This window comes from Stenella coeruleoalba, assembly GCF_951394435.1.
Source record: "Stenella coeruleoalba genome assembly, chromosome: 5".
Classification (NCBI taxonomy): domain Eukaryota; kingdom Metazoa; phylum Chordata; class Mammalia; order Artiodactyla; family Delphinidae; genus Stenella; species Stenella coeruleoalba.
In genome coordinates this window covers 36559034-36577243 of record NC_137150.1, presented here as the reverse complement: position 1 = coordinate 36577243, position 18210 = coordinate 36559034, and the positions used below count along the sequence as shown (strand labels likewise).

At 40.7% G+C, this 18210-nt stretch overlaps 1 protein-coding gene across 1 annotated transcript in view; it reads right to left on the bottom strand.

The window, feature by feature from the left end:
- Positions 1 to 17970, bottom strand: part of LOC307186330 (vomeronasal type-2 receptor 1-like) — a gene marked incomplete at both ends in the record, with an annotated part of 65136 nt that extends 47166 nt beyond the window's left edge. Inside the window, 2 exon segments of the mRNA XM_079921397.1 lie at positions 8258 to 8438; positions 17838 to 17970. Of these exon segments, the coding sequence (XP_079777523.1) occupies positions 8258 to 8438; positions 17838 to 17970 (314 nt within the window).
- Between the last annotated feature and the right edge of the window lie 240 nt (positions 17971 to 18210).

Genomic DNA, 18210 nt, shown 5'->3' with positions numbered 1-18210 from the left:
GAATCCCGCCCAACTCCTCACTTGTAGCCATGAGGGGACACATACTTAAAGGAGAAGCTGCATTCCACCTCTGGAATTGCTTCAAGACCACCCCACATCCATTCACCCTCCTTGATATGCCCTGCTCCTTGGTTTTTGGTGGCGATTTTGTTCCCCGTTTTGGTTCTGTAACTTAATTGTTCTTTATACAGCCAGTTGGAGACCCTCTACCCTAGTGTTAAGCCTTGGCACCCCTCTAGAATATGACTTCCTTCTTTGCCTTCCAGAAAAGGGAACAAATAAATACACCTAAAACCAGGTGAGAAAGCAGTCCTGCTGGCAGCTAGGCCGTGATGTTCCCAGTTGAATATAAACCATACTCACAGAACAGAAACAATGTCTAAACCAGGCCACTCCATGACAATATTTAGAACGAGACAGAATAAGGCCACTCTGCAACCACAAAAACGGTGAAGCATCCCTCTCTTCTGCCTAACAGGAATGACTGCTGCTCCTTTACCTCACCAAGGAGAGGCCCATCCCACTGTGGTCCTCCTATCTGATCAATAAATATTGTTAAGATACACAATCACAAAATTGCTCCTGCTGCCTGAAATATGTCATCCAGAATTGGCCTCCACTCCCTTAAACTCACCTTGAATCATCCAGCACAAACCCATATCCTGTAAGAAGCATCTCCCAACTCCTCATGGTTCCTTTGGAGTGCTTCAGTCTTGTTACAGCAAGAAAAATAAACTGAATTTCTTTTTACTCTAATAAGTGTGTTCCTAATGATCTTTTGTTGATGGGCTTTAACAGGGAAAAACTTATTTACTTTAAGGGAATATTAAATTTCATTCTGATCTTCTAGGAACCCTTAAAAATGCTTCTTGTTGCATGCTTTGTATTCTTCCATTTCTAATAGTCTTGTTGCAATGCACTTCATACACATTTTTTCTCTTTAATCTAGCATCAAACATGTAAAGCAAGTAAGATAAGTGTTTTTGTCCCCAACACTCACTGAGGTTGAGACTTGTGCAAGTTCATTCAAGGAGTTGTGAACAATGCTATGTAGAGCTCTGAATTCTTCACTCCTGAGAATAACACAGGAAAAGTAGTCAAGGAAAGAGCCAGAAGCTTAAATTTACCCCGTCAAAAAAATGCACTGGGGGGGCTTCCCTGGTGGCGCAGTGGTTGAGAGTCCGCCTGCCGATGTAGGGGACACGGGTTCGTGCCCCGGTCTGGGAAGATCCCACATGCCGCGGAGCGGCTGGGCCCGTGAGCCATGGCCGCTGAGCCTGCGCGTCCGGAGCCTGCGCTCCGCAATGGGAGAGGCCACACAGTGAGAGGCCCGCGTACCACAAAAAAAAAAAAAAAAAAAAAATGCACTGGGGGATGTAGAAGCACCCCCAATTAAGCTGTGCATGGGTTCAGGAATAGTGGTCACTGACGCCTGAGCCCTGGGCATTCCTGCATCAAGGAAAAGGTTTAGCCAAATAAGCTACTCCTGTCTCCTCTATATCCCTACATCATTTCATTAAGGATGGCCACACTGGAGAGACAATGAGGACCGGAGGCTGAACAAGACCTGCATTCAAGTCCCAGCTCTGCTCTTAATTCGTTAGTTACTTCTCCAAGGGGCAGTGATTAGGTGCGCCCAGTCCCTAACCCTACAGGAGTCAGTCAGTCCCCTTCCCTGGCTGTCACCACACCCAGAGTTACTTTATTCCCAACCCTCCACCCTTGTACCTCCACGACACCCCCCATCCTACAAGTTCACTAATGCAACTGAAGCTCACAGGCGCCACCTCGAGGCTTCAGAATAGCACAGTCACCTCCAGAAACTGATCACTGAAGAACGTGCAGCTACACTGCCCCTGCATGTGACACCAGCAACTTTGTGAGATGTAAAGTCAGCAGACATGCAGCAGGTTATTAAGAGTTTCTCCAAAGTGTTGCTAAGCTCACTGCCAAAGAGTAAGCATTCAAGTTCCAACTTCAGACACAAACTGTGTCCAGAACCATCTCCTTCCCCAAGATAACTGAGGCACTGGCATGGGGATGGGGTTCACCTTCCTAGGAAGTGCCCCTTGGGGAGATCTCGCGTGGCCTTTCTTACACTGCTCACCACTTGGAACGATTCTAATCATCAGAGATCTTTTAATAGCAGTTAACATGAAAAGGAAAAGCATCAATCTTGATTCCAGAAGGTTCCATATACCTCCTATACAAATGTGACTACCACCATCCCTGCAAATTTTGAATACCTCATTCCAAGGGACGTGGGATAGAACCTAAGTCTCATTAGCTTCAAGGCCCTTGCTTTTTCCATGGAACCTGCTGGCATAAGACCACTGAGGATTTTAAACAACCACTTCAGAAAGAGGCCCCGGATAGAGACACACTCACATGGACCTAGCACTATCAAATGACACATTCAAACTCTACGGCCATGACCTGCACCTCAAACAGCATGAGGACATGTAAATGTAAGGAAGGTTTTCAATTTTTTTAATACATAAAATGGCAAAGGAAATTATTTTTCAGAATATACACATTGAATAGAACCTTTTCAAGCAGACATCTATTTAGATAATTATTTGCAAACACTAGAAATAACATGTTCTATGAGCAGTCACCAGATGGATGAAACATTTGCACAACTTTCAGATGAAAGTCCTGATGGAACCCTAAGTCACTATAATGTTCATGTGAGTGTGTGTGTGTTTGAGCCAAATTTAAAACCCAAGTGCTTCATTTCCCCCAAGAAGAAGGGTTGTTAGTTTATAGAAAGCTTTCTGGACAACAATTATACACATCAAGTGTAAACACGCTTTGATGAGAAAAGTCTGTCTTTCATTTCCAGAATTGGTGGTAATGGGGGGACAGAGTTAATTAACGTAAGCTATTTAGGTTTCTTCTGAGAGGCATTTTCCCCGGTGGTTTTACATAGAGTCTACGTCTCATCTTCCTGACTAGACTCTTAGTCCCTGAGAACTAGGCCTGGGCTTTCTACCTCCTTTATGTTCCTCTTAGATGGCTGTAGGAGAGGCTGACGTTTAATGAGCATCTACTATGTGCTGTGAGCCTACAGTTCCTCACCTAATTTTTTTCAATAACTCCAAGCACAAACACTCCTATAATTTTAAGTAAAGTGAGGCACAGAAATTTAAGACACTTACCCATGATCACAAGGCTAGATAATAGCAAAGTTGATGCTTGAGATATTATGTGAATCTGAGGTCTACCCACTATACTGCGCTGTAATGTACTATACTATAAAATACTATACCATACCATACTATGTCTCACTCCAGCACAGTGTGAAAAGTAGCTGATGTTTACTAAAACCTAACAGTAAAGATTACTGCTGAGTGAGAATTTAAGTCAGAGATGTAAGGCACCCCATTTCTTCCTTCTGCTTCCAAGAACTTGAACTCCTTATTTAATAATTTGAAGACCCATGTAGCAAATTAACAACAGAATGGAAACTTAATTTCCAGCATTTATTCATCTCACAGAAGTATGATCAGAGTAGTCCAAAAAAAATAATACAACAGCTCATCACCAAAGGAAAAGGACAACCTAACCATTACCTGGTGAGTGTTAGAGCCACATACTTTACACACATACTCGGAAAATACGTATTGAATGAATGAAGGACTCAAAACTAAGGAACAAATCTTGCTCTGGTAAGCATTGTGGAATCACTTCAGTTACTCCTAAACTAGAAACATTAACTTGAAGCATAGGATTTTGAAAAAACTGATGTATAAGATTCATAAATCATAAATCCCAGCATGGCAAGTGTGATGTCCCTTTGGTTGAGGAGGCAAGCACAGGAGACTTAAGCAGAAGTTGCTGTGCAGCCAAGTTGGAAGAGTTCATCAGTTGTTCTTAGGCCCCAGGGGACTAAGGCTACAGTGTTTCATCACAATTTGGCTTAATTTCTCAACTTTAAAGACTGAACTAATAAAAAGTATTTGGAAATCCAAATGGTGAAAGAAAGTGAGAAATCCAATAAATCCAGCCTGCTGGGAGGCCCTGTGCTGAGAAGACGGGCATACCCTCCAACCCCATCCTGCATGTGTGTTCTCTCTAAATATCACAGTTGCTGCAAAATTTAATATGGTAAGGGCCGGAAGGGGCTTCCCAGACCCTGCAAATGAAAGGCTGTATGACTTTTTGGAGACCTAGCTTTAGGCTTAATCATTAACAGAGTTCCTTGGAGTGTGCTTCACACACTTAGCCAGATCTACACAGGGAGGATTAATATAAAAGCAGGCAGAAAATGAAGGAACAGGGCAAAGGGGACTTGTAAAATCCAACCACCATCTGCCACTTCAAATCCAGCAGCACTAAGGTATTTTAATTTGCAGAAATTTTCCTTCTGGTTTCTAGAAAAACACTGCTTAGGCAAAGGTGGAGTAGGTCACCTGGCAGTTATACACAGGAGGACTTTGTTATTTTTTTTTTAATATAAATTATTTATTTATTTTTGGCTGCGTGGGGTCTTCGTTGCTGCGCGGGGGCTTTTTCTAGTTGCGGCAAGCAGGGGCTACTCTTCACTGCAGTGGCTTCTCTTTGTTGCAGAGCACGGGCTCTAGGCCTGAGGGCTTCAGTAGTTGTGGCACCCAGGCTCAGTACTTATGTCTTGCGGGCTCTAGGGCACAGGCTCAGTAGTTGCGGTGCACAGGCTTAGCTGCTCTGTGGCGTGTGGGATCTTCCCGGACCAAGGCTCAAACCTGGGTCCCCTGCATTGGCAGGCAGATTCTTAACCACTGCGTCACCAGGGAAGTCCCATGGAGGACTTTATTGAGTGCAGGTAAATGAACAAACACACAGGAAACAACAAAATAGGAAGATCACAAATGTATGCCTGGATAATAAGAAATTGCAACAACTAGATTAATGTTTGGCAGTGGAGCTGCTCAAGTCAGGACAAACCATAGAATTTATTCCACCTTTACAAATTCAAAAAAAAATAATAAAAGAATTATCTTTGACCGAAACATAAAGGAATAGTAACTCTTTTTTGTTGATGTCTTTTATAACTTCAGGTTTTACAGAATTGAATGGACCATATTCCTCAATTCACAGTATGCTATCATCAGTGGCACCCACAAGGCTATTATATTCTATTTCAGTTTGTTTTATTTTAAATCTCTTTATTTCCCATTCTCAGTCCCAATCTCTTCCCAGGTAGTATAAACAACCACTCTGGTACATTTAAAGTTTGGTCTTTCGAGCTATCTTTCATACATATTTATTTAGATATGTGTATACCTATATTATGATATGTAAATCTTGTTTATATCAAGTCTTTGCCTGTTGCATAGTATCCATTAAAGTCATGTATCACATTTCATTTAGACATTTAGACGTAGATAGACACCTATGTGATTTCTGACCTTTGTTAGAACACGTAATACTGCCATGAACATTCTCATATGTTTTTCTGAGGACATCTTTTTTGTAAAACCATGCAAGTGGTTCTCTGGATGCTGAAGTTTCTCTAGGCATGGAATTTCTAAGCATAGTATATACATATCCTTAATTTCACTCTGCACTGACATGATAGCTCACTGGAACAGCTGTTTATATTTCCACCAGCAACATAGGAGGATTCTCATGTCCCCACATCTTTGGTCAGTATTTGATGATACCTGATTTCATAATTCTTGCCAACTGGATTGTTGGAAAATAGAGTTATTTTATTTTAAATTGCATTTTTCTGATTATATTCACTTAAGATATTTAATGATTATACGTTTCCTTCTCTATTAATTACTTATTAGCAGTCTTTGTTTTCTGACTTTACTTGCTATGAGTTAAAATTATGTTCAAGAATTCCTTGAACATTCTAGATATTAATTCTTTGTTGGTATTATACATTGAAAATAGCTTTTCCAATCTCTTTTCCTACAGGTTGCTTGTCTATGATGGCCATTGTTGAATAGGAATCCTTAATTTTGATAAAAAATAATTTTTAATATATACTGTAGACTATCTGGAGTTTTATTTATGGAATCTGTTCTCAAACAACAGGACAAAAATATTCTCTTGCATTTTCTTTCCTACACCTTAAAGTTTTACTTTTCATATTAAGGTCTTTAATCCACCTAGATTCCATGTGGAGAACTGGAGATTCATGCTGGCTCCCAAGGAGATGATAGCAATGCAGCTCTAGCCAACTTTACCAAATTCAGGAATATCAACAAAAATGGAAAATATTTTCACTTTCAAGAGAAGCCATAAATCTGTATTCTTTCTATGTAATATTGCCTGATATTTAAAACACACTGTGGCCTCCCCCAAACATATATAGGAGCCCAGACTCATCCTTGTGAGCTGCCAGTTTGTGACCTTTGAGTCACAGATTTTCTCTTTAATACTTTGACCTGACCTTTGTAGCTTTGTACTCTAGTTATTGTCAGAACAAGCAATTTTTGTTTTCACTGCTTTGCATTTTCTCTACCCATTTATTTAACAGAGCTTACCTATTCCTAACCTGTTCCTAATTCTCCCAATTTAGTAGTTTTTATCCCCATCTCTGTATAGAAGAAATAACCAACCATCACTCAACTTATTTCCTTATCAGTACACAAATGCAACATGATGGCAACAGGGGTAGCCACATGCTTCTCAAGAACCAAACTCTGATGTGGCATAAAAGAGGAGTTTTCTACCATCTGTCTCACAATGCAGATTGCAGGAACATATGTGCCTACACCAAGGACTGGCTGGAGAGAACTGTTTTGTAAATAACAGCACTTGAAAACAAGTGCTGTGTCTTTACTCCCACTCAATGCCCAGGAGCTCCTCACAGAAGTGTTTAACTGAGGATTCCTTTGTCCCCTCATCCTCTAGCAAGTGAATGTAAAAAAAAAAAAAACCAAACAACTCAACTTCAAAGTAGGTATGGAGATGGCCAATTGAAATTTTGCACAGTAGCAAAAAGCACAGTCCTGGAACAACTTGGATAAGAGAATTCTAGTTGGCTAACTCACAATAAACTAGAGAAGAACTTGGTAGAAACTAGGGTAAATTGCATTAATATTCAAAATATCTGACACCCTTTCTGTAGGAAGATTACACCTTCTACTGCGCTGATATCATACGTGGCCATGTGACTTGTAGTACCCTTTCCTGGAGCCCACCTTTTTGAATGCAGGAGTAGCCACATGACTTGCTTTGGCAAAGACGTGTGAAGAGAGGTGCTGTGTGCCTCTTTGGAACAAAATCCTCTTTTCCTTTGACTGGCATGTCACAGGAAGAGCCTGCTCCTTCAACCTCAGTCACACAGTAAAAATGACATGGAGCGAAGCCTCAGCAACGGAAATGCAGCATGAGTGAAAAACAGGTCTTTGTCATAAGCCACTGAGATCTTGGGGCTGCTTGCCGCCACAGCATAACGGAGCCTAAGCTGACAGATAAAATTTACTACAACAAATTCATGATACTTGCATTTTAGACATTTTTCTTCCAAACAATTCAGAATGCTTTATATTTTCTCACTAATTGTCTTAAAAGCAGTCAGTGATTTTTTGTTTTGTGGTTTTGAAATTATCTTTTAATAAATACAATTACTATTATGTTACCTCTGTCTCCTAACACCAAGTAATCTTTTCCCCAGCCTACTAAGCATACCACTTAATGTCCCTGAAAAGCACTTTGAGAATTTAGGAGTAAGTTAAATTAAAAGTTTTAATTTTAAAGAGTTCTCTCATGTACCAGCTTCTACTTTCCAGTGTGGCATGTAAGGTGCTTAGAAGTCACCACTTTGTGCTAACAAATAAAAAGCTGAACTAAACTTCCTTGGTGGTCCAGTGGTAAAGAATCCACCTTCCAATGCAGGGGACACGGGTTCGATCCCTGGTCGGGGAACTAAGATCCCACATGCCGTGGGGCAACTAAGCCCGCGCACCTCAACTAGAGAGCCTGCTGTGCCACAAACTACAGAGCCCACGTGCTCTGGTGCCCCCGCACCCCAACTAGAGAGAGAGAAGCCTGCACGCTTCAATGAAAGATCCTGCATGCCACAACTAAGACCCAATGCGGCCAAAAATAAATAAAATAAAAAATAAATTAATTGATTAAATTTTTTTTAAAAAAAGACTGCTCTTAATAAAATCAGTTAAACTTTAAAAAAAAACGCTGAACAAATGGAAAAATCAACAATTTTTCTTAGAGCCATCAGAAAAGAGAGGTCACAGGGTAAACTGCTACCCCCCAAATTGTAGAGATAGACAGGCAGATACAGAGAATCACAACTTACCAGAGCGGAAGCAGGAGAGCAGACACCTCCGCAGGAACCAGTGCCAAGGTGGGAAGAACCGGAACTGTAACTGATGCACAGCTGGAGGCTCCGTGTGGACAACTCTGAGAGTTAAAACCCCAGGGGGTGCGGGGGTTCCCCACGCTTTTGTGAGTTTCACCTCCTGGCGCTAAACCAGGTTCTCACAGCGCGTATCAGAGGAAAACCCTCTTATGATTCCAGCAGGGGGAAGAGAGATGCAACCATTTGGAAATGCAGCCGAACATTCTATTCTTTGCAACAAGGCCAGCCCTCCAGAGAAACAATTTTACCACAGCCTTATCTACTCGGTTTTTTTAAAAATTTATTTTATTTTATTTTTATTTTAACATCTTTATTGGAGTATAATTGCTTTACAATGGTATGTTTCTGCTCTATCACAAAGTGAATCAGCTATATGTATACATATATCCCCATATCCCCTCCCTCTTGCGTCTCCCTCCCTCCCACCCTCCCTACCCCACCCCTCTAGGTGGTCACAAAGCACCCAGCTGATCTCCCACTCCCAGCTGCTTCCCACTAGCTATCTACTTTATGTTTGGTAGTGTATATATGTCCATGCCACTCTCTCACTTTGTCCCAGCTTACCCTTCCCCCTCCCCATATCCTCAAGTCCATTCTCTACTGCTGGTTTTATCAGAGGCTAACTAGCCTGGGGGAAGGGAAATAGCAACTCCAGCTCACAGATAGCCATCCCATCCCACCTAAGGGGGTGGGGAGTTGGCGGTGGGCTGAGTGGCACTTGAGAATGTCACAGGCCTGGGCCACAGGCTCACTAACAGACGGAGACCTAGTCAATCACAGACTAGGAGCACTTCCCTAGGTTCTTCACCAGCACACCGCCAAAGCCTCATCTGTTGGAGTTCCTTTCACTCAGTGCATCCTGTCTGGCTTTCAACAAAATTACAAGATGCACCAAAAGGCAAAAAACTCAGTTTGAAGAGACAGAGCGAGAATCAAAACCAGACTCAGATATGGCAGGGATGTTAGAATTGCCAGACCATGAATTTGAAACGTCTGTGATGAATATGCTAAGGACCTTAATGGGAAAAACAGACGACATGCAAGAACAGATGGGTAAAGTAAGCAGAGAGATGGAAATTCTAAGAGAATCCAAAAGAAATGCTAGAGATGAAAACCACTGTAACAGAATAAAGAATGCCTCCGATGGGCTTATTAGTAGTAGGCTGAGCACAGCTGAGGAAAGAATCTCCGTGCTTGAAGTATGGCAAGAGTTCTATTATTGGAGGCTTTAAATATAAATAATGTAAATTTTAAGAACAGAAAACTCTCCATTTGGAATCCTTGAGTTTCCAAATGTCATCGTTATAGGGCAGCTTCCCTTTGAGCAGCATTCAAAATTATGAGATGGAAGAATCTGAAAAAACAACTGCCAATTACAGCTCTGAACACTCCAACATCTGTTCCTGCCAGCAGAGAAGTGAGGTTTCCCCTTGCTGTTGCATTTGTCACCTTCTGAGCTGAAATAGAGGACCAGCGGCATAGTGAAAACAAAGCACTAGAACACTAGTAACTTATCTTACAATACTCTCCCTAGCATCTGTTTTGTCCTAAAGCTCTGAAGACAGTCTCACCAACAAACAAAGGTTTGGTTACTCTTAGACAGCTAGAGAAATACAGAGCACACACAAGGGAAATCCACGTGAATATCTATGGGTTTCTTTCTTTTATTTGTATCTCTGAAAATTCTTCTTTACATCCCACCTGGCTTCCTGGAAAGAAAGAGTACCCTGTGGGCATCCAGTTGCTACAGTAAGTATTTTAACATTCCATAGCCATTTTATAAGGATACTGAATCATGTCTACAGTTTGACACTGACATTTCTAACATTTATAATATTCTAAACTTGTGATTAAAGTGGAAACACTGAGAAAATGTAGGACTTTAGGATGATAGCCAGTAACATCACTCAACAGTAAGTAGCACCTGCTTTTTTTTTTTTAAGGCTTATAAGCATATTATTTTTTCTAGCTTTTAACTTAATAGACCTTATCACTTGGGGATTTCTGAAAAGGAATTTGAGTTTGGGTATTAACAGTCCCACTGGCCTCATCACCAAGTTATTCTCACAGTACCTGGCAATGACAGCTACGTAACTCATCCACACATAGTCTGGCACCTGAGGAATCCATGTCCTTTACCACTACACTACAGTGCCTCTTCTAGAGAACAGAAAAAGAGGATGCACTTCTCCAATCCATTCTATGAAGTAAGTATAAACTCAAGATCAAATCAGACAAGTAGCACATGGGAAAGTATTATTACCCACTCATGAACATAAAACCACTCATGAACATAAATGCAAAAATCTTAAACAAAGCATTAACATAACATACCCATAAAAATGATAATATAGTTGACCTTTGAACAATTTGGGGGTTGGGACGTTGCCCACCTCCTCAGAAATAAAAATTCTGTGTATAACTTTATAGTCAGCCCTATGTATCTACCATTATACATCTGTGAATTCAACCAACCTTGGATTGTGTAGTACTCTAATATATTTACTGAAAAAAATCTGTTTATAAGTGGACCTGTGCAGTTTAAACCCATGTTGTTCAAGGGTCAACTGTATATCTTGACCAAGTTGGGTTAATACCAGAAATGCAAGGATAGTTAAACTGTATAAAATCTGTAAATGCATTTATCATGTTAATAGATTAAAAAAGAAAAACCATACATATAATCATTTCAATAGATGCATAAAAAACATTTTATAAGATTCAATATGTAATCATGATTTAACAACAACAAAACCCTCTTACCAAACTAGGAATCAAAGGAACCTTGCTGAGTTCCCTAGTGGCCCAGTGGTTAGGATTCCAGGCTTTCACTGTGGTGGCCAAAGTTCAATCCCTGGTCAGGGAACATCCCACAAGCCACACAGTGTGGCCAAAAAAACCCCAAACCTCTTAAAAAAAAAGGAACCTTGCTTACCTTGATAAAATACACATAAAGACTGAAGAACAAGAGCAAATATAATTCTCAATGATAAAAGTATTCCCTTTAAAGTCAAGAAAAAGATTAAGACACCCTCTGTTATGAATTACATCCCCCCCAGAATTCATATGTTGAAGCCCTAACCCCCAATGTGACTGCATTTGGGGATAAGGCCTGTAAGGATGTAATAAAAGTTAAGTGATGCTATAAGGTTAGGGCCCTAATCTGACAGAACTGATGCTGCTCTTATAAACATCATCATGCACAGAGAAGAGACCATGTGACGACACAGCAAGAAGATGGCCATCTGAAAGCCAGGAAAGGAGGCCTCATCAGAAAACAAACCTGCTGGCATCTCTACCTGAGAATTCCAGCCTCCAGAACTGTAAGAAAATTAATTTCTGTTGTTTAAGCCACCCAGTCTGTGGTATTTTGTTATGGCAGCCCCAGCAGACTAAGACACTCCTCAATAGTTGTTTCAATTCAACTCTGAATTGCAGACCTCAGCCAGATGGATTAACAGGAGAACACTCTATGACTTCAGGATAGGGATGTAAGCAATACAAAAAAGTGCTGCCCGTAAAACAAAACGTTGATAACTTTGAAACTGAAAAGCCACAACCTGAGAGAAGATATTAGCAACACATATATCTAACAAAGAATCAATACTAAGAATATAAGAACTCCTACAAATCAATAAAAAAGGATACAATAGAAAAATGTGCAAAAGACACCAGCAGGTACTTCAAGGACGAGGAAGCAAGAATGGTGAATATAAATATAGAAAGATGTTCAATCTTCTCAAGGAAATAGAAAATAAATAAGACACCATTGTATACTCACTACATCGTCTGACAATAGCAAGTATTGGAAAGGAGTAGATCAGTGGATATATATATATATATATATATATATATATATATATATATATTCACACATACCCACACTCCTAAACCCTATATGGAACTATAAACTGGTACAGAAACTTTAGAAGATAATTTGACATTATCATGTAAAGGTAAGTATGTGTGACTCTTACAACCCAGCAATCCCACCCCTTGTTATACACCCATGAGAAACTCTTACACATATGAACCAGGAGACATGTACAACTATTTTTACACAAGCATTGTTCAAAATAGAAAAGCATTTGGAACACCCAAAGGACCACTGACAAGAGAACGGATGAGTAAATTATGGTGTATTCATACGATGGAAAGCTATACAGAGATAAAAATTAATGGATCACAGTTACATGCAACATGAATGAATCTTAGAAATATAAAGCTGACTGAAAAAAAGCCATGTTTTAAAAGACTACATGCAGTTTAAAAACAATTTTATAAAGCACAAAAATAAAATATGATTTAGTGATATATGTGATAAAACTATTTACTTAAAAAAATGAAATGTAGGATAACATCTACCTCTGGTAGGCAAGGGATAGAAAAGAGGAGGAGAACCGACGGGTTAAATGGCATTGGCAAAGCTCTAACTCTTAAATTAAGTTGTGAATTCATCAGTGTTCATTTCATTATTACGCCTTATAACTTACATCTGTGTTGTATACATTTGTATATAAATAAAATATTAAATAATTAAAAAAATTTTAAATACTAACCTGATTTTTGGTTGGCAGTAGCCTGGACCCAGGAAAATTCAGGCTGAAGTTGAGTTCTGAAATATCCTCATGAAACAGGGCAGCTCCTTAGTCTTTTACTACATGATTCTTTAAGACTCAACATGTCTTGAGAGGCTTAACTCTAAAACACGTCCTATATAAGACATGTCATGTGCCATCTGTAATTCTGATTGCTGAATGTGTTGCAATCTACTGATAAGGCAAGAAGTTCTGATTTTTTCTTTAAAAATTCTATTTCAGTTGATATTTTCATGGCTATAAGGTGACTTTTGTAGACTTTTTCCATTTTGTGTGTTCAAAAGATTTCAATATATCTACTTTATATAGCACTGTAGCCCATCATTTGTGTGTTACTGATTTGAAAACATATTGTTTGATAGAGGCTCACTCTGGTTTTTGCTTTCTCCACTAGAAGAATAGTTCTCAAAATGTGGTTTGCAGATCCCTGGGAGGACCAAGATCCTTTCAAGAATTTCATGAGGTCAAAACTACTTTCACAATAACACTAACATTTTTTGCATTTTTAAAGGGTGTTGACATTTGCACTGATGGTGCAAAAGCAATAGTGGGTAAAATGTTGGCTTTTTAGCATGAATCAGGACAGTGGCACCAACTATGCTAGTAGCTATTGCATTCTTCACCTCCACCCACTTGCAGGGGCTGGGGCATGGGGGAAGGAGCCAGGTCACTTGTGAATGTCCTTGATGAAGCAGTAAAAACAATTACATTTTATCTTACTTGAGCAGATGTCTCTTACATATTTTGTGGCATGAAATGGAGAATACACATAGAGTCCTTCTGCCTCACACCCACGTCTGATAGTTGTCTCAGAGAAAGCACTTGTGCAGCTGTTTCATTTGCAAGCTGAACTGCTTTTTGCATGGAACACCATTTTTACTTGAAAGGATAGCTGACAGATAAACTAGGTTATTCATATTTGGGTTTGGTAGACATTTTCTCAAAAATGAACGAAGTGAGCCTGTCACTTCAAAGAAAACACCTTACAGTGTTTGTCGCTAATAATAAAATTCAAGTTTTAAAGATGACATTAAAATCTTTGGAAACTTATGATGGCCACCACGAACTTGACAGCTTCCCAACCCTCAAAGGCTTTTCTGATGAGATCAGTGGTGATATTAACAAATATGATTTTTTTTTTATTGTATACGGCAACATGCCACATTCAGAACTGTATAACAGCAAGCCAATATTCTCCAAATGACCAATGCATGATGTTATAAAATTATACATGGGTCAAAGGTCAATTCAAATTGCAAAATAGATGAATTTTAAAATAACAGAATAGGAAACCTAATAATCTTGTGAATGCTATCAAATTAACTCTTAACAAATCAAACTATTTTAACAAGTTTAACAAAAAGTTATTTCTCTCCCTCTGTAACTGCAGGAGGCAGGGACCTTCTCTGCTTTCCTTGTTCAGCCTTCTTTGGTTAATAATGAAGACTTGGTTTTTTTAGGATCTTAGCGCTTATAAACCAAAACCGGGCCTATACAAAACTGTAATGACACAGAACAGATCAATGGATGCTTAGTCCTGGGGGTGGGGGACAGGGACGGGGATCACTTGTAAAGGGCCAGGATGAACCTTCTTAGGGTGAAGGATCTATTCTAATCTAGATTGTGGTGGTGTTACATGACTGTGCAATTACCAAAATTCAACAGAATAATATCTTAAACAATAAGAGGGGGAACTGGCCTATAGGGCTCAATTTTCCTGTCAGAAATGGAGTAAAAGGTGAGTAGATTTTACTTAATAAAAATGAAATAAAGAGCATAGAGCTTTTTCTTTCTATGAAAAATCTTTTATTCTAGGCCAGGTGGTCTATCCCAGAGGTAGAATGCATAGCGGTTACAAATTCAGATGCTAGAGTTAGTCCTGAGCTTCAAACATAGTGTTGCTACATACTATCCATGTGACTGTGGGTAGGTCACTTATTCCAAGCCTCGCTTTCTTCATCTGTAAAATGGGGATCAAAATTATACGTATCTCACTCTTTTAAGAAGTAAGGTAACATGTATAAAGTGCCCAGCCCATAGGAAATGCTCCATAACATCTTTAATTACTTTACTGAACCATTTAGACACCTGATTGCTGTTCCCTTAGATGCTGTTATGGGTTGAACTCTGTCCACCTCACCCCTGCCCACCCCCCCCCAAAGATGTTAAAGTCCTAACTCTCAGAATGTGACCCGATTTTGGAAAGAGGGTATTTACAAAGGCCATCAAATTAAAATGAGGTCATTTTAGGGGTAAGCCCTAATCCAATATGGTTGGTATCTTTATAACAAGAGGAAATCTGGACACAGATACAGACACAAACACAGGGAGAGTGCCATGTGAACATGAAGGCAGAGATCAGGATGATATATCCACAAGCTAAGGAATGCCAAAGATTGCTAACATAACACCAGAAGCTAGGGAAAAGGCATGAAACAGATTCTCTATAACAGTCCTCAGAAGGAATCTCCCCTACCAGCACCTTGGTCTTGGACTTCCAGCCTCCAGAACTGAGAGATAATAACTTTCTGTCATTTAAGCCACTCAAATTATGGTACTTTGTTACAGCAGCCCTAGCAAACTAATAAAGATGCTAACTGTATAAAGGCCAATCTTTATTAACTCCAGGTCACCAAATAACTCAAAGAGACTATAAAATATGAACATAAATGAGTCACTTCAGGCAGAGAGAGGAGAGGGACAGATTGGAGAGAGAAGGGAAAGGGGAAGGAATACAGAAACAATGATTGGGACTTTCAAGGTGAAAGAGGAAAAGCTGAGAAGGGAGCGGTTTGCATTAACAAGAGAAAATAAAAACCACACAGAATCCTGCCCACTTCCTCTTTCAGGCTTCCCAGGGCTCCTCACCTCATTGATTTATACAGACAATCAATGTCTGTATAAAAACTCACCCCCAGGCTTCCCTGGTGGCGCAGTGGTTGAGAGTCCGCCTGCCGATGCAGGGGACACGGGTTCGTGCCGGGAAGATCCCACATGCCGCGGAGGGGCTAGGCCTGTGAGCCATGGCCGCTGAGCCTGCGCGTCCGGAGCCTGTGCTCCGCAATGGGAGAGGCCACAACAGTGAGAGGCCTGTGTACCGCAAAAAAAAAAAAAAAAAACTCACCCCCTTATTGGCATCCATTTACTGGGTGAATCGTATTTAAAGATTAAGTTGTTACTTCTCTTTCCTCTCAGAATTTCTTTATGGGAGGAAGGTCTCAGCTCAGTTCCTTTATCAAACCACCTTCTAACCACTGTCACAAGGCTTTGCCCAAAACATTGAGCCCAATGCTTCCAACAAGCGTGTACTTTCCCTACAGACTCAGAAGCCCAGCCAGCCTTTACCCCTGCACAATAATTTCAAATCTTCACAACTCACTGGCTGCATAGATAATGGACTGCCACCTAAGGTTTTCTTACAAGAAATATTTCCTATTTATTTTTGTTATAAATTGCCCTGTACCTTGAATTCAAATGAGTAGGTCTGGCTGAAGAAACTAGAATATTCACTTTCACAATTTTCTTAAAAACATGTCCTAGGAGAAAGAGCCCTTTAAGATAATCTGGGTTAATTCAACTACCAAATATTTAAATTCTAGTCAAGAACTAGAAATGATATAACAAGGACTTAAGTATTAAACTCTTGACTTTTAGTACAGTACTTTTCCCTGTGTATCATCCACTCCCTGTAACTTTATAATAATAAAATAACTGGGTTCCACAATTAGATAAGGGCTAAATCTGGACGCTGAACTTGCCCTTTCGAACAGCGTTTAGACTCCCTCCTTTTACAAGAACAGCTAGCTCTAAGTATACCTTTGCCTGTTGTATGGAAAGTAGGAAGCAAATGTTTGACAAATGTTCATGTGGACGTTGGCAGCTATCTGCCCTTTTCTGTTGTAAGAGTTCTGAAGGCCAAGTCACTGCCTCAGGGTGCCAAGGCAATTACAGGATGCACAGACCAGTGACAGGGCTTGAAAATGCCTGACATGCGCTGTCCTCTGTCCTCAGGGTTGTGCAGAGAAATAGGTGATGGAAGGACCAGACGAAGAAAGATACATACTCCAGCAGAACACTTACTCTCTAGCTATTCTGGGGACTAGGCTTCCAGCGGCTGACATTCTGAGTGTTCACTCTAAGGTGAAAATATGACATGACAATTAGCAGCAGATCAATGCCTACAGTACCTAAAATGGTATATATGCTTTTCACGTGCTACACCCTGTTCCAAACACTTTATCCATCTTAACTAATTTTCTCATCAAAACTCCCCCCGAGGCAGATATCATTACTATCCCTATTAAACTGATGGAGAAATTGAGGCACAGAAGGATTAAGTAACTCACCTAACATACCAAAGCTAACAGTAGCGAAACCAGGATTCAAACAGAGGCAGCCTGGTTCTGGGGTCTATATTCTGCATTGCATTTCTACTACCCTTACATCTCTACTACCCCCAGTGGTGTGCTGGTAAATGGTTAACAACCAGTTCTTGGGGGTGGGGATAGGGGGCTGATTTATAGTATTTGCCCAGTCCCATGGTGTAAATAGTCCCACTATTTTCAGCAGTTTCAAGCTGCCAACATGGTATCACTGAATATAAAGTGGGTGAGCGCCAGCTTAGACACACCACTAAGTTCAGCCAAGGAGTGAGTGAATGACTGAAGACAGGAAGCCAGGTGCTACCTCTCCTAGCAGCAATGCCTGAGGAATCTGCAGCTGTCACAGGGAGGACCCCACTGAGGAGGGATTCTGATGCCTGATTCACGTAGTAGACTCTCTCACCACCACCCTGAGAAATGGCAGTCTTGGGATGTAACTAAAATATGACAAAATCCATAGCTTTTGGCTGACCCCTGCTAGGCCTGAATGCTGGATCCCACCCCAGCCTCTTCCTTTCCCTAATGGGGGAATCTCACCATTCCTTACTTCAGCCCTCTCTAACCGTGACCACCTCTGACTCTGAGCATTGGAGTCAGGGATGATGCTTCTGGCTGTCAACTCTGCCACCTGGCTGACAGGATGGCCTCCCCAGGGCCAGGCGGGCCCCATTTTCCCCAGCTGCAGCCTTTGCCTTGCTGCTTCTCTCAATCAATATTGCTGCTATTGTGCCACCGTGCTGGGTGCCAGTGGCACTGGTAGGTACCTAGCACTGCTTCTGGCCACAGCATCTCCCAGTCCTACCCGTTTCAAATGGCCCTTCTCCTTCCCAGACAAAGTTGGTCCCCCAAACACCAGGAGGTACACGCCTATCTCAAATCCAAACCTGGCCAGAGCAGTTCCACTTCTGCC